Source organism: Eulemur rufifrons, chromosome 15 (genome assembly GCF_041146395.1).
Source record: "Eulemur rufifrons isolate Redbay chromosome 15, OSU_ERuf_1, whole genome shotgun sequence".
NCBI classification, from domain to species: domain Eukaryota; kingdom Metazoa; phylum Chordata; class Mammalia; order Primates; family Lemuridae; genus Eulemur; species Eulemur rufifrons.
Window position 1 is genome coordinate 6040744 of NC_090997.1, and position 25137 is coordinate 6065880.

General features: G+C 37.6%; 1 protein-coding gene across 3 annotated transcripts in view; it reads left to right on the forward strand.

Annotated features, from left to right (window-relative positions):
• Window positions 1-25137, forward strand: part of MAPK14 (mitogen-activated protein kinase 14) — a 75797-nt gene that overhangs the window by 20952 nt on the left and 29708 nt on the right. For all 3 annotated transcript variants that reach the window (XM_069488396.1, XM_069488395.1, XM_069488394.1), the window contains exons 2-3: window positions 7639-7768; window positions 14241-14299. In XM_069488396.1, coding sequence (XP_069344497.1) covers window positions 7639-7768; window positions 14241-14299 — 189 coding nt within the window. The remainder of the gene's footprint in view (window positions 1-7638; window positions 7769-14240; window positions 14300-25137) is intronic.

The following is a 25137-nucleotide window of genomic DNA, read 5'->3' on the forward strand; positions in this document are numbered from 1 at the left end:
ATTTTTTAAAATTTAAAATATTTCTGCTTTTGATAATTGTAATTTGCAATGTAGGACATAATGTAATTTCCCTTTTCTCCAATTACTGCTTTGTTTAGTGGTATATGCAGGAAGCTAGGGGAGAGCATTTAAAATGCTTAAAGAGGTGAGGGCAGGGATGGATCATATATTCCTTGCTTTAGCAACTTTTGCTGTAGGGATTACTAACCATTAAGTAGAGAGCAGTTTCTTTGAACAGTTCCTGCTTATTCTCTTATGCAAGTAAAAGAATGTTTTGAAAGTGAGAGTATATGTCCTTTGAAGTAAAAATTAGTCTCTTTTGAGGAAATCATGCAGTTATGGAAGAAGCAGTGTGCATGAAGATATCCGTTTGTAATGATATTTATATTATGTGTGTGTGATGAATGGAATGGCTATAATATCCATCAATACGAGAATGATTGAATAGATTATGGTACATATATGTAATGAAATTATTATAAGTGATGGAATTGAAAATTATTTAGTAAAGTGGAAAATGCTTATGGTTTAGAGAGGAGGATACAAATTTATATACTATACTCAACAGCCATGTGTCATTTCAAAAAATATGTTAATAGCAGTTAAATTTAGAGTACCTCTTTTTGTTTTGTTTTAGAATGACAGAACATCACAGATGACTTATGCCTCTAACCTTACTAATGGCCTTATTAAAGGATATAAGCTCATATTTTTAAAAAAACAAAGGACAAATAACTATATATAAAAGGCAAAAATGTTAAAAGTCTGATGTGTATTAAGCAATGCATGTATGAGTATACATTTGAATCACTATTTCTGAAATGTACTCTTTTTACTATCAATAATAAAACATGTACATATAAGTATATGGAGATTCTTGTTAATGACTGCAATATATGGGACATGAGAATGTACCATAATTTATTTCAAACACTCTCTATTGGATGTTCAGATAGTTTCTGGTTTTGTTCTTGTGAACAGGCTGCAATGAACATTTATATATTTTGAACCCAACTTATACAAAATAGATATAAATTTTAAACCCAATTTCTATATTTTTGAACCTAACTTTTTATATGTTGTTATATGATTTTATTGGGCATTCTTTGCTTCATGTATATTTTATCATCCCAATTAGATGGTGAGTTCTGTGACATCAGGTACTATGTTTAATATTTCTTTTGTATCCGCAAAGAATCACATGAAGGAGTTACTTCAGGAAATACTTATGAAGTGATATTTTGGTATTTGTGAGAAACCTGTATGACATCATTGATTCTTTTAGTGTTTTAGATTCACAGGGAATAGTAGAACTTTAGGGATTGACAACATACCCTTAATAAAGTTATATATGTAGAGTCAAAGTTCTTTCTTATGAAGTCCTTTTCATTGATACTATCCTGGGTTCAGTATAAGATCACAGGGGAAATCTTTTTCCCTCTGAAGTGCAATTAATTGTAGTAGGAAGCATTTTAGAAAAGAAGCAGAGTTCATACAGTTAGAATATTTTTAAAATGGACTGAACTGTTAGTGAAGTTGAACTTGTTTATCCATTATGGTGTAGTGGTTAAGAGTTCATGCTTAAAACATATTACCGGGATATGAACCTCAGCTCTGCCATTTTCTGTCTATACCCTGGGCACATTAACCTCTTTGTGCCTCAGTTTGCTTGTCTGTAAAATGGGAATTATAATAATGTCTTCTCGTAAGCTGGTTGTGATAATTAAAGATGTTCATATATGTAAAGATTTAAAACAGTGCCTGTGGGAGGCTGAGGCAGAAGGATCGCTTGATCCCTGCAGTCAGAGGTTGCAGTGAGCTATGATCCCACCACTGCACTCTAGCCTGGGTGACAGAGCGAGACCCTGTCTCAATGCAAAACAAAACAAAAAACAGTGCTAGCAATAAGTACTCAATAAATGTTAATTTTTATCATTAATATCACTTTCTTGTTGGATGCTATGGAATTTATAAAATTTGAGAGCCAAATGATGTAGTTGAATTTTTCTTTCATATTTTGAGATAGCTACATTATAAAATACTCTGTTATGCTTTTGTTAAGCATTTATTGAGAATGTATTATGTGCTATGCATTATGCAAAGTCCCATGTAATATAGTGTTGAATAAAACACACTTCCTTCCCTCAAGATGCTTAGGATAAGTGGGAAAGGCAGACATTATTAATGTTTGATATTTGAGCTTTACCATGGACCAGGCTCTTTGCCAAACCCACTATAAAAGTTATTACATTTAATACTAACAAATACCCTGCAGATTAGATATAAACATAATCCTCATTACATATATGAGGCTGAAATTACTTAGTTAACTTCCTTGAGATTATATAGCTATTAAGTGAAAAACTGGAATTAAAATCCAGGTAGTCTAATTCCAAAGCCCCAGTCCTTATTTAATCATTCTGCTGAAAGGTAAATAAATATGATAGTAAATTGTGATTGTTGGGGTCTCTAGGATACTGATTAATCCTAGCCTGCTTTTTGCTGAATAGATTCAGGAGTCAAATAGAGATAAAAAAAAATGTACTTTATTACTAGTAAAGCTGGCATGGAGAATAGCTTGGTTGAGTAAGTCAAATGGGCTTCTTATTTCTTCCCCAGTGAATTGAACTTACACATTCAGACATAGGCAGATCAGTTAGAAAACTGCTGGCATTCCTTGCTGCCTGGCAGGTTTACCATGGAGGAGAAGAGACAGTGCTCAGCCTGCAGGTGGCAGGCAGACTCTGAAGTGGAGAGTTGAAGAAGCTGGGTCACACAGGAGCAATGGCCATTTTTCCAGTCTCACCAGAGCTAGTTTAGAATAGAGTATAAATTTACTTGCTGCTTCTGAGAAGGAAGAAGTTACTAATTTATGGGTTTGTAGGAGTAAGGGGAGTAGAAGAGAAGAGAACCCCCTTTTCTTTATGTGGAATAAGGAAGGAGTCAATGAAGGTGTTGTGACAAAAAGTAACTGCTTGGGACCTCTTAGATACATCTCTAAGGGGGAGACTATTTAAGCTAATACTTAAGGATAAAGATTTAGCAGTGGGGTGAAATGGGTTGAAGAAGAGAATCCTAGGAACTAGAAACAGCCTGAGTAGTTAAAGGAACTGAAAGGAGCAGTATGTTTAGAGCGTAGTGGCTGAGAGGGAAGAAAGGAGCACAGGAGCAGGTTGAAATGATCAGTGGTGGTCGGATCACCTGGCCTTGTAGGCCATGATAAGAAATTTGCATTTTATTCTATATACCAAGGAAATTTTTTGAAGGACTTCAAGCAGGGGAGTAGTGCGACCTAATTTTTATTTTTATTTTTTTGTCTAATTTGTATTTTTAAAAGACTGTTTTGGATGTTTGTGGAGAGTGTATCAGAAGGGGGCAAAATAGGAGGCAGGGGAGACCAGTATAAGAATGTAGGCTGGTGATGAGGGAGGATGACATGGACTAATATGCTAGCAGTGAAATGAAGAGAAAAGTTGACTTTGAGATGTATTTTGGAGGTGGAAACCACAAGACTGGCTGACAGATTTGGTTAGGGCCCAGAAGACTGGAGGAAAAGGAGAAATCCAGGATGAAAATCAAGTGTCTGGCTTGAGCAACTGTCCATTTATTGAGATAACAGAGACAGGGAGAGGATAGTTCTGGGTGTTGTGGACTTGCTAAGTTTAAGGTACTTGTGTGTCTTTCATATGGTGATGTCAGATAGGACTCAGTGAGAGACATAGATTTGGGAGTTTTCAATATATGGATGGCATTTAATTTAAAGTCATAGGTATAGATAGATTATTTAGAAGGAGAATTTGGGAGAGAGAAGAGGGCCCAGTACCATGCACTGAAGATCTCCAACATTCAGAGCTTGAGTAGAGGAAGCACATGCAATGGAGATAGAGACGGAGCTGCTAGAGAGGTCTTAGAAAACCAATAAAAGTGTTGATATAGACTCCAGGATGGAGAGGGTTTAGAGAAAGGAGAATTAACCATGTCAATTACTAAGTGGCTGTGGATTTGGTAATAGCGGTCATTCATGACCTTGAGAAGAACAGTTTCAATGGAATGGATTGAGGAGAGAATGGGAGTTGTGTAGATCTGTGCTTCTCAAACCTAGAGAAGTATATAAATCACCTGGAGATCTTGTCAAAATGGCCCAAGGTCCTGCATTTCTAATGAGCTCCCAGGTAATGCCATTGCTGCTCGTCCATGGAGCACACTTTGAGTAGCAGAGGTACAGATTAGTGGTTCTGAAACTTTAGTGTGTGTTGGAATTACTTGAAGGACTTGATACAATACAGATCACAGGACCCACCTCAGAGTTTCTGATTCAGTAGCTCTGGGGTGGTACCTGAGAATTTGCATTTCTTATAAATTCCCTGGTGATACGGATGCTGCTGGTCTGGGAACTACACTTTGGGAACACCTGGTGTAGATGATTTTTTGGAGAACTTTAACTGTGATAGAAGAACATCAAGGGAAGTCTTCTGTTTGTTTGTTGAAGATGGGAAATAACTAGAGCATATTTATACTGGGAAGAATGATCCAGTAGATAGGAAGAAACTGATGATCCAAGAGAGAAGGGGAATGAAGAAGTGAAATTCTTGAGAAGATGAGGGGTACAGCTCCAAAGCATGTATTGAGGTCTTGGATTTTGATAAGGAAGGGGCATGTGTTTTTAGTTACAGCAAGAAGGAAGGTGGAGAAGATGGGTCCAAGTTTAGATGGGTTTATAGATTTGGTGGTGGGCAGATGGAGCTCCCCTTTGATGGTTTATGTTTTCTCAGTGAAGGCAAGGGCAACTCTTGAGGCAGGAGGATGAGTTGGAGGTTTCAGAGATAACATGCCAAGTGGTCATTTTGGAGTAGGAAAATGAACTTACTAGAAAACAGTGGCAGTATTGAGAGCCAGTTTGAGGTTAAGGTCAGAAATTAAAAATGAAACCAATCTGTCTGATTTTGCATTCGTTTTTCTTCAACCACAGTTAGGTCTGTGGATTCATACATGGAGAGTTAAATGGTCAAGATCAACTAAGGTTAGACTTTATCCAGCTGAGTACATCAGAGACAGAGGGTGCAAGGGAGTGATTATAGTCATGGAACATGAAGGGGAATGAAGACCAGAGAGGGCTGAGGGATAGACACAAGCAATGATGACGAGGTCAACACATCAACTTGTCAGGGTCTAAGTAAACTAGAAGTAAACTAGGTTTGTGATAGAAAGTGAGTGCTGGCATTCAAAATTATTTAGGTGGGGCAGTTTTTGGTGGGGATAGAGGTCTAGGGTGTGACTGTGAAGGCAGCTGGATAAGGTGGAGTTTCCAGAGAGGTCGGGAAATGAGGATGTTGGATATGCCCTTCAGCTGGATGTTGGGGTTGCCAAGAACGATGACAGAAGTTGGGAGTGGAGTCAGATAGGAACTAACTTTTCAGTGATTGATGGAAAATTCCACATCAGTGGATACAGCAGCAGAGAGGGAGAGAGAGTTTATCAGGGGTGTGAGCAGGGGCTTTTATAGAACAGATGGAAAATATGGTCTTGAAGTGGTAATGGTTGGCAAGGATTCCTACCCAACCTACTAGCGGTGAGGTACCTGGGCTATGAGAGAGAGGTGCCCTCTAATGGCAGGGCTGTGAGAGAAGTAGTGTCTTCTAGGTATGACCTAGTTTCCCAGAGATGGAGGGAAGGTTTGGAAAGGAGGTTAAAAATTTATAGGAGTTTATAAAAAATTGGGAGTTGAGAGTGAGGGCATAGTGTAAGGGTTTGGGAGTGAAAAGAGGGGAACTGGAGTAGGTACAGAGCCGTAAAAGAGGCTTTGGTGGGGGAAAGAGAGTTTGGTAATAAGAGATGAACAGAAAGCCTTAGATGTTCATTAGGGACTGAGATAAACAGGAGGATGAGACGTGATGGAACTTGCCTCAGACAGTTTCTAAAAATAATTAAAACACACATCAGATTTTTTGTGGTAGATGTCCTACATTGGGGGTCCCCAACCTTTTTGGCACCAGGGACCAGTTTCATGGAAGACAGTTTTTCCATGGGTGGGGAGGTGGGGTGGAGGTGGGGTGGAAGATGGTTTGGGGCTGATTCAAGCACATTACATTTATTGTGTACTTTTTTTCTATTGTTATTACATTGGAGTATATAACGAAATAATTATACAACTCACCGTAATGCGGAATCAGTGGGAGCCCTGAGCTTGTTTTCCTGCAAATAGATGGTCCCATCTGGGGGTGATGGGAGACAGTGGTGGAGCTTATGCAGTGATGCGAGCCATGGGGAGCCATGGGAAGCAGCTGTAGAGATGAAGCTCACCTCCTGCTGTGCAGCTCTGTCCCTAACCGTAGTCCTACATGATCTAGCCTCTGCCTGCGTCTCTGACCTCATCCCTTTCTGCTCTCCCTTTGCTCCCTGTGCCTTACTCACACAGGCCAACTTACTTTCTGTCACTCACTCCAGCATGCCATACTTTTCCTGCTTCCGCTGCTTTTTCCTTTGTTTGCACTTACCATTCTGAGAGATAGCAGAGCCAGGCGGTTAATAGCACAAGCTCTGGATTCAGACTCTCTGCTTTGCCACATTTAGCTTTGTGACCATGGTCAAGTTTATTAACCTCTCTGTGCTTCAATTTCTTTGTGTGTAAATGGGGGAATGATAATAGTACTTATTTCATAGGGATGTTGTAGGATTAAAATAGCTGAATTAAGAAAAATTAATGTAAAGGGCTTAGAACTGTTCCTTGTATGTGATAAAGACTCAATGATTGTTAATATTAACCATTATTATTTCTTCTGCCTGAAGCTTTTGCCCCTGTATCTTTACATAGTTAAGACTTTCACCATTCAGTTCTCTACTCAAATGTCCTCAAGACATCCTAGCTAAAGTAGCACAACTCTATTAGCTTTCTGTCACTCTTCATTCCGTTACTCTATTTTATTTAATCATAGCATTCATTCATCAGAATTAGAAATAATTTTATTATTTTACTCTTCCCCTCTCCCCCCTTTCCCTGAGTGCGGGGATTTGTTGACTTTTTTCCTACTGCATCTCAACGTCTAGAAACTGCCGCATACTTTGTAGGTGCTCAAGAAATATTTGTACCAACTCACTGTCCTGAGAATATGGTGGTTTCCAAGGCCTCTGCTCTGTTCAGGCAGCATGTGGTGGTAAGGTGATAGTGAGCTCTAGGCGGGGAAAACAGACTCCAACTCTATGTTTATCAATCTGTTGGCTCATCTAGATCAGGCAACTGCCTGTTTTTGTAAATTTTCTTAGAACTTGGCCACACCGATTTTGAGACTTTTAATCTGGTTGCTCTCCTGCTACAACCACAGAGTTGAGTAGTTGTGACAGAGAGCTTAGGGCTTGCAAAGTCTGAAATATTACTCTCTGGCCCTTTACAGAAGAAATTTGCCAACTTCTGATTTAGAAAAGTCTAGGAGGAAACACCAAAAGTAGTAACAGAGGCTTTATTTGGATAGTGGGATTATAGGTCATTTGGTTTTTATCTTTATACCTTTTTTGTATTTTGTTATAGACCCACTTATTAATCATTTGAAAATGAACTGGCCTTCTAAATACTCAAAAATGGTATTTGAAGCACTTTCAGTGGTGAGTTTTTGGTTTATTTTTCTTTTTTTTTTTTCCTTTTAGTGCTGCTTTTGACACAAAAACTGGGTTACGTGTGGCAGTGAAGAAGCTATCCAGACCATTTCAGTCCATCATTCATGCCAAAAGAACCTACAGAGAACTGCGGTTACTTAAACATATGAAACATGAAAATGTAAGTTATTTATGCAAGGAAGAATACGTTTTGTTTTTGAATAAACTGGAAAAAAAGTGCTTTAGTTAATTACTATAAATGGAAATACATTGGAGTTCGTCAAACTTTGGTCCTTGCTTCTCGTACTGGGTACATCTTGGAATAAAATGGTACATCTTCCTGAAGTTCTAGTTTTACTCAAAGATTTTTTAGAAGGGAAACATTCTTTAAAATTTTCCAATAAAAAAGGGTATTTTATGCAGTGCAATACAAAATTCATAAGAATTCTTAAGAGAAAATATTAAAGTAGTAAAAAGAAATTTTGTATTCTTTGCCTGATTTGCCTGTGTTACAGGTTATTTCAGTGGAAAAATTTGAGGAAGAGTGCCTTAGGCTCATTGAAAATCCTATCAAAGATGGCTGTTATTTTATGTTTACTTTAATAATTTTTCTTTTTAACCTTCTTGAAGAGACAGCTTTTCCAGATTCAGGTATTTTATTAAAATATTTATTAAACATGTCAGAGGCATTGTTTAAGTTAAATACAACTTTTTCTTTCTTTGAGACCCCACCTGTACATCAGTGGATATACATATACATGCAGGCTTTCATTCCTAGGTCTGCATAATATCAGGATGGCCTGGCAGCTAACTGATATGTCCATTAATTTGGTAATTTGAGAACAATGCTGTTCTGCAAAGGACTACTTACAAATCCTAATATGGTAAATAAATGATATAATTGGAATATTAATTCAAAGTAAAAAAACAATTGACTAAAAACACTTATCTTTCTGAATTTCAAAATGAAGTTAAGAAGAATTTCTGTGACTGCTGTGTGAAAGGTACTGTACAATTTGTAGCATTGTAGAAACAATGGCCTTAGAGATTTTAGAGTCCGTTGGTCCTACTGATTGTTACTGTGTAGAAGAAAATTCAAAATCTGTGTACTTATACTTATTACTTGACTATTCACACTTGTTCTTTTTTTTTTTTTTTTGGAAACACAGTCTTGCTCTTTTGCCCTGGCTGGAATGCCGTGGCGTCAGCCTAGCTCACAACAACCTCAAACTCCTGGGCTTTAAGCGATCCTACTGCCTCAGCCTCCCGAGTTGCTGGGACTACGGGCATGAGCCATCATGCCCAGCTAATTTTTTCTATATATTTTTAGTTGTCCAGATAATTTCTTTCTTTCTTTCTTTCTTTTTTTTTTAGTAAAGACAGGGGTCTCGCTCTTGCTCAGGCTGGTTTCGAACTCCTGACCTCGAGCGATCCGCCTGCCTCGGCCTCCCAGAGTGCTAGGATTATTATTTTTTTTATAGGCGTGAGCCACCTCGCCCGGCCCACCCTTGTTCTTTTTCAATAATTGAACTTTTTTCCTCCATAATAAGAAAAGAAATCACAGATTAGCGTTTATTAGTGTATATTAGTTTAGTGCAAGTTTCTTCTAGTTTGAGAACATTAGAACTTAAATTTGTAATTGGATAATGGGTATTATAATTGTAGCTACACCTTTTTATTTCTGTGTTTTATTTTGATTGCATACTGTTGAGAAAATCCATTTTCTACAGATAATTTCTATTCCCAAGTATAATTTTACATGAGCAGCTATGTGCAAACCTAATTTTTTTTTTTTTTTTTTTGAGACGGGATCTCACTAGATTGAACTCCTGGGCACAAGCCTCAAGCAATCCTCCTGCCTCAGCCTACTGAGTAGCTGGGATTACAGGTGTGAGCCACCTTGGCCGGCCAAACTGAGTTTTAGAAAAGTGCAGTGCAGAGCTGCAGCCTTCCTAATTAGTGACATGTTGACAAAAAGTTGAGAGTTGAGTTATGTGAAAAGAGCTGGCAGGAGAAACTTCATTCCTAGGTCTGCGTAAAATCAAAATGGCCTGGCAATTATTATAACTGATGTGTTTGCACTTGATTTTTAACACATCTGAATGTGTATGCTGTTTTTCTTTAATAGATGTGACAGGCATTGTCACTGCTTTTTAAATATAAAGAATATTTTCAAAACGGAATGCAAGCGAAACATTTACCGAACCCCAAAGCACCTCTGTGAGACCCTGGGATCCCACTGATGAAGCCTATGCTAATTTAAGAACATCTGGTTTAGGAGATTACCAATGTTACACTGTATTGTTTTGTTTCTCTTCATTAACAATTTAAGCAAATATATTCAGCAAAATTATTTTGAGTCATCTGAATCCATGCTTTGGCTTTTCTAAACAACCATGTTTAGTTTTCTGTGCTTTAAGTTCCTGTAATGAGATACTTTGAGATGTCTTATATGGTATTGGGCTGGTTACATTTGTGCCATTCTGTGCTTGTAGAGCTGAGAAGGATGCAGAATGATGAATACAGTTCAGTTTAGGAAAGGCTATAGGACTGTTTTAAAAAAAGGATAATGGTATTAGGAAAAAATAGTATTTTAATTTACATAAACAATTTTTAAAATAGCTTGCTTACTAGCAGTCCATCTTTTCTTATATTATTATTAGATGTTTTGGTGCTAACAGTAGAGGGTCACCTAGATATTAATGATTCGTTTGAACAAAAGAAGGCGTGTGGCTGAATATCTCTGTTGGCAAATGTTTGAAGGGGGAATGAGAAGGGGCCAAAAGGCTTGACTCGATGTAGAAAAATCCGTACATTTCATCCTATTCTATGAACATTTGTTAGGTGCTTACAATGTAAAAGTAGTTTTATCCAATAAAGAACCAAGACTTCCAGTAAGTTTAATTGCCGATTTTCAGAGGAATTCCTCTATTTTATTGTCCTCTTCCTCTTCTTTTTTAAAAAATGATTTTTTGGGGGTCACCATCCAATTTTTAGCTAGCTGCCAGGGCTCCAAAGGCAGCAACAACATTAACTTAAAACTCTTGAAAATTTTAAAATGTTGGTAACAGATAGAATTTTTAGGCGCCAGACTGCACATATGATCTTTTATGCAAAAATGCCTCCAATGCACAATCAGTAGTTCATCTTGAGTTATTTCTTCTATTAGTGATAGTGAATGATAGATATACGTTCATTAGGTGGGTGACTGGAGCTAGGGGATGTCCTCTCTGACTGTGAGAGTTACGCTGGCCCGTTCCTGATCGAACTAGTGAGGTTGATCTCAGTAACCCTGCTCTAAGGAAAGATTGAAGGGAGGCTGCCGGCTGCATCCTTTTGCTGTCGGGTAGGCGCTGCAGAATCCCCAACTTACGGGTCTGGAGATCTGTATATTTTGAAATTAAAAAATGATTAAGGGAATTCTTTCATAAATTTTATTTGGGAGCCTTGGATTTAACTTTACCATGACAGACCAAGTGGTGGTTTTACAGTGCTTGTGTTAAAGACATTAAATATTGTCTTTAATTGCTTACTGAGTTAAAGTGGTTTTTTTGGTGTGTGGCAATTTAATAAAAATGTATTACTGATATTTGTCAGCCTTTGGACCATTGTAGGAAAATTATTGGAGATATTTGCTGCTTATTTGTCTTATAAATGTTTTTTCTAAAAATTTGATTCTTGGGTTACTTTTAGGTGACTGAAATCATATAATGGCAGAAGGAGTAAGGAAATAGATTAAAATATGACTTGAATTAAAAGGAAATTTCCTAAGAAATGGGAAATGAATAGATTACGGAATATTCCTAAAATATTCCCCAGATCTATTTTAATGCTGAGAAATATTTATTTTATAGTATTTTCCTTATGATTAATATTCCATAAATGTGATAATGGAGGGAGGAGTATTTTGTAAAAGCCCACAAAAAATTTAAAAATACTTTTATGTAACATGGGTGGTTTTAATCTCATAAAATTTTGGGTTTTGGTGTGCTTTATTAAATACATTAAATTTTGCAAATATTTCCCTTTTTAGGAAATTAAAATTCGGTAGGGTCTTTACTAGGTTGCTTTTCTCTACTTATCTCCCAAGTTAATTTATTGTTCTTCTTGTGCCATGCTTTTTAATCATTTGAATAATTTAGTTTAGCTTTATGTGTCAAATTCTGTTATTGGAAGTAGCTGCTTCAAGTGTTACGGTTTGCTTATGTGCATTGTAATTTATAATTCTTTATAAAACTTTACTGGCTATGGTCACACTTCTTTTGGTGATCTAGTGGGTCAGTCAGTCCTTTGTGTTAGACATCTTCAGTTACATTGTCTGTTCAATCTTCCCCACAGTACTTTGAAAATAAGCAATGATAATCCCTGTGTTTTTCATACGAGGAAAATGGAGCTCAGAGAAGAAACCAAATTTATTTGCCAAATATTATTTATATACCGAACATTAATTGAACTTCTGCTGTATGCCAGGCACCATTCCAAGTGCTGGTGTTATTGGAGTAAAGAAGATAAAAGCTCATGGATCGAAGAAATCACAAACTGATAGTGGGGTTCAAACTTACAGCTGTTTGATTCTAAAATGCCTGTTGTGTTTTCAGATTGAAATTGGAGCTTTTATTTGAAAATGCTTTTGACTTGTTTTGCTTTTCTTGTCTTTGAGGTAACTCTTGCATGTGTAGATCACATTTCTAATAATTTTGATATCAAGATGATTTTCACAATGAAAACTGAAATAATGTAAAACAGAGTAACTTGTTTTAGACTTTTCTTGTTATATTGAGGTGATGGGGCACTTCAGATAACAAGAATGATTGATTAGAAAATATTGGAACAGGGAAATAAAATTGGCTTCTAGATCTCAGCTACCTTAAGTAGAAGTGCACATAGGGGAGAGTGATCGAAAGACCAGAGGTCTTAAGCCGGAAGTGCACCAAACTCAAGGAAAACAATTATGGTTTAGATGGAGGAGGAAAAAGAAAATGGATTTGATTTAAATTTAAAGCACTATTCACTGGGCGCCATTATGAGGTCACAGATACACTATTGGCGGGATTGTCGGTTAGCCTCACCTCTATGCAGGACAATTTGACAATACTAAGATCCTTAAATATATTGGTGTCCTTTGATCCTATAATTCTATTTTTTGGAATTTATTTTTTGGAAGAAAACATGAGATGTGCAAAATATATATGTATGTATATATATATATATATATATATCTCTTTCTTGCTGTATTCCTTAAATGTCTAAAGATAGGAAATTAGTTAAATTATGGCATACACAAATGATAGATATGATATATACAGATATTACTGAAAAAAATAGTTAAAGACAGGGTAATAGTCGTTATATGTTAAGTGAAATGTCAGGATGTAAAACTGTATGCACAGTATAACCCCAATTTAATTTATGTGCGTCAGAAGAATCAAAGGAAATATAACTCAAAACGTTAATGATAGTTATAATAATGGGTAGCATAATTATGGGTAGCTTTCGTTTTCTTCTATATGGTTGTCTGGGTAAGGATCTGAAGGGTGACTGTCTCTTTCCTTTGGAACAATTTGCATGGACTTGAAAAGGTGTTCTTGAATTCCATCCCACACCTCCTGACTTTCTTTTCAAATTTAGGCTGTATAATTGAAGTTGCTTTTAAAAGTCTGATATTTGGATAAGCGGAGTCATACCCTAATTAGGAGATCTCTTTTTCATGATAATGTTTTGAGAGTTAACATATCTTACTTTTAGAGCTGTGTGTTTAACTTGTTTAGAGCAGCATGTTAGTGAGGCCATAGTCATGGGCTCAGTTTCCGTGAAGGTCATCTAGCTTTTGCTTGTTTCATATCCAGATACCCTTAAATTGGGCTAGGCATATTATAAATGAATTATAATATTTCTTATTTGCCTTTTTAATGCCTAACTTTGTAGAAATGTATGGCCTAGATTTTAAGGGGAACTGGGCAGGAGGTGGGGCAAGGAGGGTGCTATATGTGGATAAACCAGTATCAATTCATGATCAGAAAAACTGCTGAAAGACCATAGATTGCTGAGTATTAAGTAGCTCTTTGCTTTATCCTTGTGTAAAGATAGGCTTTTTTTTTTTATTCATTTTTAAATCATCTAGTTTAAATACCTTATAATGACTAAGAAAATTCTCTTAACGACTTTTAAGAGAATAATATAAAGAATGTACTGTGAGAGTATTTGGAGGCTTTAAAAACCATCAGTTTTGAAGGCTGTGCAGTAATATGGAAGTTTTTCCTGGAATACATTTTAAAAGCAAAACACTATGTAGAAGTGTGACTTGTTTTTTCCTTTTTGTTAATTCATTAGACCATTAGTGCACACATATGAGGCAGAAACTCTAAATCTTTTTGCCTTCTGGTTAACTATTGGCTTTATATGACCAAATTCTAAAGAGATAAAGAATTTTAATAGTAAAGCAGGTTATTATGAGAATTGATGTTAACAAGTAAAAAACAAAAGCATAATTTGGGTAGAAAATCAGTTGGAATTGTTAAGTATTTGATGTTGTAATGTTATTGAACGGAAGTAGCTGGATTTGTAATTAGTTTCTGTTAAAATGACTAAGGGCTGATGGATACTGCAGTAAGTTCAGTATTTATTTACTGTTTGATTTTTATGTTTTCTTATAGGTGATTGGTCTGTTGGACGTTTTTACACCTGCAAGGTCTCTGGAGGAATTCAATGATGTGTGAGTAAATCTTTTGCATTTGTCTTCCTGAGCTAGAGGATGAAGATTAGCAGCCTGTTTATATTCCTGAATCATTTAGCAGCATACAGACTTCAAAAGATTCCTTATTCCTATTGTCCAACTCTTAGGGGTGGGGATGGATAAGGAAGTTGGATATTGTGGATGGTACATGTTAGTATTTCCATCATTTCAGGCACATTATACCCCATTTGAAGTCAGTGTTGAGTCCCTACAAGAGTTCCATGGGGAGGAGAATAGAGGGAGTTTTGACTATGGTTTTCTTCTCTACCCCATGCATGTGGGAAATGATACTAGAACTACATGCTGATCCTTGAAGTATTAGATTTTTGCACTAGGACAAGGGTGAACCCTATATGTTGAGAAAGGCTTCTTCTCACAGCTTTGTGACCATCTCTATTGTTTTAGCCTGGGATTTTTAGGAACCAGTGGTGGGGGGCTAGGGAAAATGAAATGGGGAAGGAGAGAAAACTACTACAAGGGTATGTTATTGAGTTGGTCTACACCATGGGCAACTGGACTGAAAGCTGCCGAGATCTAAGAAGCTGTACAGAATGCACCTTGGATGGGAAGCCTTTATCCACTGGCTCATGATCCCATTGGGATCGTTCCCCATGGGTCATTAATGCCTTCACATGTCCAGGTTGCACATGTGTGAGTGCAAGACATATTCCAGCAGGTGTTTCTGTGCATGTATGAGCCCTCTGCTATAGTAGCTTTTCTAATACCTAATTAACACAGTTCCCCCCACCCCTAATTCACAGATACACTATAGCATAAAAGAGAAAGAGCACTGTAAATACAGAGTTATACATTTGGTCCTGTTGAAGTTTTGTCGTTCCAATGGAAATGGTTGCTATTATGAAAGACAGAATGGCTTTGTATACCGTGGATGTTCTTCCTTAACCTCCACCTCCACTCCCCATTGTCCCCAGTGCTGTACCTAACCAGTTCCTCCCCACCCTTATCCTGGGTTTAGTTTCTGTCACCCTTATCCTGTGCTGAGGGCAAACACCATTTGCTGCTTTCTCACAGAACACTCAGGGGGATATGTTTGAGCTTGTATGTTCTGTCTAAAGGAAGGGGGAGGGAAGAAATAAGTGAAGAAACTAAAACAGAGAGGGAGAAAGGTAGCAAAGACATTTCCCTACCATTTGAATTTAGTTGAAACATGGTATGGGTGAGAGTGGAAGTTGGGAGAGGAGATTTGGTCCAAGTACAAGAACTCCTTATCCACATTAACCTTGATCTTGCTAATGAAAGTTTAAGAAACAAGCAAAGGAAAAAAATAGGCAATAGCTAAGAACAACTGTGCTTCCTGCATTCCTGCTTGGTACTAGAATGTGGAGGCTTGTGGATTACTGAATGCTACCCAGGGGCATGTGTATTATAAGTTGTTGAGCCTTACTGTAGGCTGTGCTTAGAAAAGAGAATATTGCAGAATGTTGGTTTTTGATACACAAAGCCATTTCTTCCTAAATGTAGAAGAAATGCCGAAATAACGTATTTGTGAATTGCTTTGGAAAACGTTTGAATAAAGTCTGAGCTATATCCCAAAACTTTAGGTATAATGAAGATGGATTTATTTAACAGAGGAATTAATTTGCCAACTTGGGCAAATGCTATATTTTGGCTTACTTGGGAGTTCTGGAACTAGATTACAAACCTATTTTTCCTATGTGAAAAAGGCCTTAATGAAGGCTAGTGTCTGTTTAAGAGGTCAAGTGTTATTGATTGTAGTGCCTTTGGCTCCTTCATTCATGTGAGGACTCACCCACGACAAGTCTACCCACAGAACTAACGTTGCATTTATTTCTTCATGCACTCCTTCTTTCATTCTGCAAATACGGTGGCTGTTGAGCAGGAATCTGTTCTTTCTACTTAACTCTAGCTGGTTCAATTTTTAATAAATAAGAACTGAGTTCATCTCTTGGAAGCCAATCTCAGTACTATTTGTTGAATACTTACTGAGTACAGAACACCCAGCAGAGTATTAGAACAGGCTCAGAATAATTAGAAACACCAGCCTTCTCTTTGATGAAATCACAATCTGGTTGGGGGAAACAAATCCAAGACACTTTTGTATCCAAGTTATCGATTGGTTGTATGACCTTGGATAAGTCACTTTACCACTGTAGGCCAAGTCAACTTCCTGTAAAATGATGAAAATTGAGGTAGTTGACTTCACAGAAAGTCTCAGTAAATAGAGTGATGAACCTAAGTTTGCCCTTAGGAAAATGTTTCATTGTTTACTTTTTTGTGATGTTTGTGTTACTGAAAAAATCAGCACGTGTTCAGGACTATAGTTATTTCAGTGTTTTCCAAATTCATTTTGGAATATGCGTGAGAGACTAACATCTTCCCCTGCAATTGCAGGGTTTGCAAATTTAAATACCTGCAGAGTCACACACGTAGCATAAATGAAGTTCAGTGTTATACAACTGGGAGTGGCGGAGTCTGTGGTAAAACATATCTGCACCTCCTAAAAGCATTCAAATTCACATTAAAACAAAACAAAAAACCCGTTCTTCTGGCCAAACCAAACGTGGTGAAGGCTAGGGTGGTTTTTTTATAGGCTGCCACGATTAGAGCATGCTGTAATTTTGAACATGAATTTTTCATGGTAATTAGCAAAATCTCTATAGAGTTTTTCAGATTTACAAAGGACATTTAATCTTGTGTTATGCATACTTGTGCAATTAATTAATGTATTTTAAGGCAGCTGTCTACAAGCCATGTGCCTTTGTGTTTCATTTAACACTTTTTATTTACAGTCATGCATTGCTTAATGACCGGGATACCTTCTGAGAAATGTTTCAGTAGGCAATTTTGTCATTGTGCTAATATCATAGAGTGTACTTCCACAAACCTAAGTGGTATATCCTACTACATACCTAGGCCACGTGATACAGCCTATTGCTCCTAAGCTACAAACCTGTACAGCAGGTTACTGTATTGAATACTGTAGGCAATTGTAACACAATGGTAAGTATGTTTCATATGTGTGCCTATGTATGCTGCAAACATTTAGTTACAAATAGAAATGCAAAAATCTCAAATAGCCAGTATTTGAACCTAACCCCAGAGCAAGCTGCAACTTAGTGCTGCTCTGGTATTGCCTTTTCTTAACTATAGTGGTTCTCTGATCAAGCTTTGTGGGCAATGAAGAATTTTTGAACCCTTCCTGGGAACTATTTCCTCAAATTTCAGGAAACTGAATTGTTATGGGTTAAGTGGAAATTAGTCTTCTGACACTTTTTCCTTTATTTTACAACTTCCCATCCTGGGTTTCTTACACTGAATTACTTAACTCTGCTTCATTCTTGAAGATGGAAATGGAAGTGGGGTTTTGGATTCTACTGTGATCTAGTGGGAGACCTACAACAGGGTCAGTCAGCAGCCTTTGTTTTAATGAAAGCCAATGGGCAAATGATCAGCTAGCTCAGCTTTCCATTTACTAACAGTGATTGTTTAACTAAGTTTCACCTTTTATTTCAATGTAAAAGGAGCTGAAGACACTGCATTGGTAAAGAGAATTTCTGGATTTACTTTTAACCTGACTTTGTTCAATAAAATGAATCTCCACCCTATGCTAGGCACAGTACTAAGTCTCTGAGGAATACAACAATAAATACGATAAACATGATCCCTGATTGTTGAGTTGAGACTCTTAATGGGAGAGAAGAACAATTTAAATGATCAAACAAAATACAGCATGGTAAGATCTGAGAGGTCCTGCGTGATTTGGTCCCGTGCACTCTCTCGTCTAGCCTCACCCAGCCCTCTTTTCACACTCTCTATCCCAGTCCATTGCTCTGGCCCCTTGTTCTTCCTTGAATACAAACAGCCGCTTTCCCAATGTGACCTTTGCCCTGGTTTCTGATGATTGACCTGGAACACTTTCCCCACGTACCCACATGACTGGCTTCTTCATTTCCTTCAGGACTCCACTCAAGGCTTTTCTCATCAGAAGCTCTTTTTCCTCTAGCACCATAAGGGAAATAGTATCCCCCACTGTCACTGTCTGCTCCTTACCCTGCTTTGTTCTTAGCAAATTTTACCATCATGTATTTGTTATTGTCTGTCTTCTCCCTTTATTTGTAAGCTCTCTTATAGCACAAAGTTTGTCGTCTTCTTTGCTAAGTTGTTAGTACTTAGGACAGTAACATGGAGTCAATTGTTTGTTAAACAGGTGAACATAAGAATTGCCATGATAGGGCAGGTACATAGTGCTAAAATACCACATAGAATGGCCACCTAACCCAGACGTGGGGTGTCTTCAGAGAAGGCTTTGCATAAAAAGAGATGTGTACACTCGGCGCTTGAAGGATGAGTGTGAGTTGGGAAAGTGGAGAAAATGCAGGTTCAGCCAGGGGCTGAGAGAGAACTGAGGGCAGAGGTGGTGTGGTTGGTACGAATAGAGGTGTGTATGGCAAAGGATGAAGCTGGAATGGGAAGGGACTAGGTCATTTGGGACTTTAGAAGCTAAGCCTTAATAGGTGGTTGCCCGAGAGAAGAGTTCAAAGGGTATTGGACACTGAGGTGGGATTGGAAAAAGGATGAAAGGTTTTACTTTTATGTGGGATGGACATATTTACAACTGTCTTCCCCTTTCTCCCCACCCAAACACATTCCATAATGTATGAGGAAAAGATTTTGTTTTATCAGAGGCAGTTTTTCTCCTGGATCCTTACACTTTAGGCAATGTTTTAGATGAGCATACTGGTTGAAAATCTGAAAAGAATTTAAGACTTTTCCAGGAACTTAAATTTATGTAATGATGCTTCTCATTAATATCTGACTTTAATTTTCTTTTGGTTTGAATTCTTGCCAACGTTACGACCACATCCTTTGTTTAAAAATATGGCCTTATGCATGTGATTGAAACTAAAAAAAAACATGTGGGTAGCCAGCTCTATAATACTAACTATTTCTTTTTTCGGTAGCATTTTACAATGTACAAAGGACTTTCACATAAATTTTCTCATTTAACACAACAACCCTGTGGAATAGATATTATTATCTCTAATATTCAGATGAGGAAACTGAAGTAGAGAGAGGTGAACTTAATTGTATAATATCACACGTGAAATTGCATCTCTCTCAGGTTTTGTTTTTTTTTTTTTTTTTGAGACAGAGTCTCACTCTGTTTTCCGGGCTATAGTGAGTGCCGTGGCATCAGCTTAGCTCACAGCAACCTCAGACTCCTGGGCTCAAGCGATCCTACTGCCTCAGCCTCCCCAGTAGCTGGAACTACAGGCATGCACCACCATGCCCGGCTAATTTTTCTATATATATTTTTAGTTGGCCAGATAATTTCTTTCTATTTTTAGTAGAGACGAGGTCTCACTCTTGCTCAGGCTGGTCTCGAACTCCTGACCTTGAGCAATCCACCTGCCTCGGCCTCCCAGAATGCTAGGATTACAGGCGTGAGCCACCGAGCCCGGCCTTCTCCCAGGTATTCCGACTCTAAATCTGTTTCTCATCACATTTTTCTTGATCCAAGGCTATGATTATTATTTGAAAGTCTGCTAATCCTTCTTACTGAGTAAATACTGTGTTAGGTTCTATGTAAGATGCCAAAGCTAAAGGCCTGCCTCTGTCTTCCAGTTGCATATGGTCTTATTAAAGAGAGAAAACATAAATGCTTACCCAAAATAACTAAAGAACTGAGTCAAATCTATAATGTCTAGACAACATATAGGGTGCTGAGTGAACTCAGAATATTGGAGAAGCTTAGTGGAGGAAAGCCTCTAAAGAAGGTAGTAACGGTGTCCAAAGAAACAGATAGGGATGGGATGTGGAGGTTATTTATTCCAGATGGTCAAATAATGAAGAAAATGTATAAAGAGTATAGAAAAGAGGTTTATATGGAATGGAAAGTGTTAAATGGATAGATAACCATTGATTCTTCTTTTATATGTGGATAAAAATAGTACATTAATGAATTTTGGTTTTTTGATGTGTGTATGTGTAGGGTTGTTTTCCTAATTTAGTTAATAAACATCATCTGCTTGGAAATATGCCTTCCACCATCACTGAAAGAAATACCCAGCCCAGTTGTCTGGGCTTACAGAAGTATTTCTGTTCTTTGAAACTAGGATGAGTGCTCAAGATAGGGAATACGGGAAGAGACACGGTCTTGGAGAAAGATGAATGAGTTAACTGTATTAACATTTATGTTTATAATTTATTTTCTTATCAGAGAGGTCTGCTGAAATGGGGATGGGTGGGTGGTGAAGCTCCTTGTAGATGTCTTCACAGACTCACATTTGAAATCTAAGTACATTACACATCATTTAAGAAAATACCATTTAATTTTTGTCTGACATGATAAGATGCCACCTTTTTCTCAGATCATCTGATTAGAAAAGGTAAAGAAGCTTCAAGGCCTAGCTTAGAGTTTGAATGCTTTAAGCCTGCGGTCCCCAACCCCCAGGCTGCGGCCCATGCATCACCACCTGAGCTCCCCACCCCCACCCCATGACACCCCATTCCCCTATCCCCAGTCTGTGGAAAAATCGTCTTCCATGAACCGGTCCCTGGTGCCAAAAAGGTTGGGGACTGCTGCTTTAAGCTATCTATCCCTAATTCATTCCTTCTTAAGTCTGTGCTGGGGCCTACCCTGTGTGTTCTCCAGCACCCTGGTGTCCCCTTCTGATCATGCTCTGTTGTGATTATATATTCACCTATGCCTTGCTCTCATCTAAGTGCTGCATCTGTCTTTTCCACAGCGTCCCCAGTGCCCAACAATAAATATTTGTTGATGGCGTGGTAGAATGACCTTGTACTATTGCTGTTTATAACTGGTCGATGAGTTGTTTGGTAGCATGTTCTGTGCTCTCTCTCTTGACTGTTTGTTTTCATCCTGTAATGTAGACCATATGGTAAAGTGCTGAGGCCAGTTTGGTTGATACAAATAATGCTGAGGGCACCTTTTAGTAATCTTTGCTTCAAGTGAGAATAGTTTATTGTGAAATAAGCTTGCTAAGCTGCCTGCTTGGCTACTGAATCCTTCTTCTACCCCTTACATTAGAACAATCTGGTCTGCTTACTAGGTAAGATCTTTGGCATGCATATTTCAATACAGTGCGCCCTTGCCTTGTCTTACTAGTAGTGCTTCATGAGTTGTCCTGAGTCATTCAGTTCAATTCAGCATTGAGTGCCCACTATCTGTCACACACTGTTCTAGGTACTTTAAATACTACAGGGAACTAAAAAATAACACTGTCTTCCATGAACACTGTACAGGTAGATAACAATAAACAATGAACATACAAAAAAGGAAACTATATAGTATGTTAGCAGGCAATAATGCTAGAGATAAAAAGAAAAGGTACAACAGGGAAGAAGAATTAGGAGTACAAGGGTAGGGGAAAGATGGAATTTTAAATGGAGTGGTAAGGGTAGGCCTCATTGAGAAGATGAATTTTGAGCAAAAATGAAAGGAATAGAGGAATTAGACCCACGGATATCTAAAGGAGGAGCATTACGGGCAGAAGGCACAGTCAGGGCCGAGGTCCTGAGGCAGAAGGACAGCATGCTGTGTTGGAACGAGAGCGGTGAGGCCATTGTGGAGCTGAGTAAGAGCAGGGGAGAGAGAGTAGTAGATGATTAAAGTCAGACGATAAAGTCGATAAAGACGATAAAGTCAGAGCAATAATTGGGGACAGGGCACTGGATTATATAGGCCTTTATTGGCCATTGAAAGGATTTTTATATTTTACTCTGAGTGAAATAAGGAGCCTTTTGAGGAAAGGAGTGACATGCTCTGATTTTTACTTTTAAAGAATCACTCTGTCTCCTGTGTTGAGAATAGTCTGTAATACGTCCCAAGGATCACTGGATAAGCTGCAGAAGCTTGTGGTTACAAATTGGTTACAAATCGTCAATCCCTGTGATTGTTTTAAATACCCTGTTTAAATATGGAAGAAATACTCTTTGCCTTTTGATAATTGCTTTGAATAGGGCTGATAGTAGTAGAGATGCTAATCTATAGGTATAGAAGAAATTTTTTTTCTACATAGGTGCTTTCTGATTGTCTTATGCTTTAAGAAGCAGGAAGTTGGGGGGGGCATCTTGACAATTGGGTGTTATCCAAGAAGTTCTTAATAAATGAAGCTCTAGAACGGGGCGCTGTCTAGAGTACTGAAAACCACTTATTGCAGAGTTCTGCCTTCTTGCCAGTATTGTACATCTTATTTACAAGAGTTATTTTGAGAAATGTGATTTATGCTCTTTACATTTTGATTAAATTTAACTTCACAAGAAAAGTGAAAGAGATTTGTATCAGACCATGAAATCATCTTTTCAGCCTTTAGTCTAATAAAGTCCGACTGACTTAATTTCTTTTTAAAGATGGGAGAACTAGATAGCTTTCCAACTGTACTCATGTCAGAATACCTTATTTTAGACATTATGTATATTGACAATATTAGGTGTGTCTTTACTGAAATGTAATTAAATATTGCTTCCCAGAAACACAGTAGAAATTCTGTGACTCTCAATTAATGCCCCTTTGGGAATTGACTTATAAAAAATTTGCTTATCTATGTTCCCAACCCCCATCCTTTTCACTATTTTTAGAAGTTGGTGTGTCGTCCATAAGCAGGCAATAATTTTTAATGATGCTTGCTTTGGTACTGGTAACCATTAAAACACAACAGTTAGGCCGGGCGCGGTGGCTCACGCCTGTAATCCTAGCACTCTGGGAGGCCGAGGCGGGTGGATCGCTCGAGGTCAGGAGTTCGAGACCAGCCTGAGCAAGAGTGAGACCCCCGTCTCTACTAAAAATAGAAAGAAATTATATGGACAACTAAAATATATATATACAAAAAATTAGCCGGGCATGGTGGCGCATGCCTGTAGTCCCAGCTACTCGGGAGGCTGAGGCAGTAGGATCGCTTAAAGCCCAGGAGTTTGAGGTTGCTGTGAGCTAGACTGACACCACGGCACTCACTCTAGCCTGGGCAACAGAGTGAGACTCTGTCTCAAAAAAAAAAAACAAAAACAAAAAACAACAGTTGTACTTGAAATTGCTATAATTTCTTTGGTACTATTGCCTAATGACTTTGTGAACTAGCTCAGACATATTAGGACTTTTAGGCTTTATTTCAAGACAAATTATATTTACTTCTTCTCCTTAAAATTATTTAGAAAAGTTGAAAGAATAACTCTTTTATTATCCAGTGTCATAAAATATAATTATTTGCAAAGCAGTCTTAAAATACTGAAATTGGATTCTCTCTTCCTCAGCTTATGTGCCAATTTGGTGTTTAAAAATGTGACTATGATGAGGACAGGATATTGTTATGCTCTTGACAGCAAAAAAAATTCTTCATTAGTTCAAGATTAACTTTGATAGCAAGTACAATATTGAGAATTTAAGGAAAATATCAGAGATAATGCTTCCCTGATGATTGTGTCATTTATAAAACTTTTTTAAAAAGGTCATTCTCTTTATGTAAACTCTGTGTCAACTGGAAGAGTTTTTGGACACAATATGTGCTGTGATTAAGATCTTAGTCTCTGAGATCAAACAGTTTTAGATTCAACTCCTGACATTACTACTCCTTTTTGACCTTGAGCAGATTACTTATCCTTGTTCTGTCTGTTTCCTCATCAATGAAATGGGAAACTTACAGAGTTGTTGCGAAGAGTATATGAGACGTGAACACAATGAACGGCTTACTGCAGTGCATGGCGCAGAATAAGAACTCCCTGCCTTTGATTATGTTATATCGACATTGGGACATCTCTGACATCCAAACTACCTTTACGAAAAGTCTAATTTACTCTTTAAATTACATTTAGAGTCCACCCTTTCCTCAAGGCAACACAAACATGCAAGTTTTAAAAATACAAAGTGCCAAAAGCTTACTTAAAGGTTACAATGAGGCTAAGTCGTATTGGTCTTCAGAAATTGAGAACTGACCATGGCAGCCTTACATGGAAATTATGATAGACGAAAAAAATTTAATTCCTCTTGGAGGAAAGAAAGTAACAAATATAGTGTGATGGCTCTTTGCGTGTGTGTGCGTGGGCGTGCTCGTGTGTGTGTGTGTGTGTGTGTGTGTAAAGAAAAGTCACACACATTTATTCATATAGTGCTTTAATAATAGCTCTAAATTTACTGGCCTGCTTTCCCCCAAATTTATGAAAAAATAAAAATAGAAATGAAATTAAATCAGCTTTCTTTATAGCTTAACTGATACTCAACCTCAAGAATGGGAATGATTCTTAGTAGATAAAATCTACCCTAGTTTAAAAAAATTCAATGTCTTTAATACTCATCTAGTTTTTATGTTTCCATGGCTGTGTATACAGTAATGAGTGGGTTAAGGCATTCTATCTAGAATATCTGTGTTGAACCTGTTGGACTGGAATGTAATCCTCCCGTAATCTTAGCATGTAAGGATGGGATTAATAGCCAGCACCACACCCATGAGGAGAAGTTCTGGAATGCCTCATCTTGTGTAGAGATAAAACATGTTCCTCCTTTCTTTAAGGTAAATGCAGGAATATTGTCAATGAACAATATCGTTTTACCAGTCATTCTTAAAAATGAAGAATTACAGTTTGAAAATCTAAAGATACTTGTATTTTAGAACCTACAATGTGGAAGGTTTATATTAATAATGAGGTGAAAATACAATGATGGAATTAAAAATACAACATACTTTATTATGGCCATGCACTAAGTTATGCTGTATATTTCCCATGCAAGAATAACATTTTTAAGAAAACTAATAATGACACATATGTCTTTCTAATCTCCATCTTTGCTTTTTTGTTTTCTTTTTTCTTTAGAGAACCTGAGA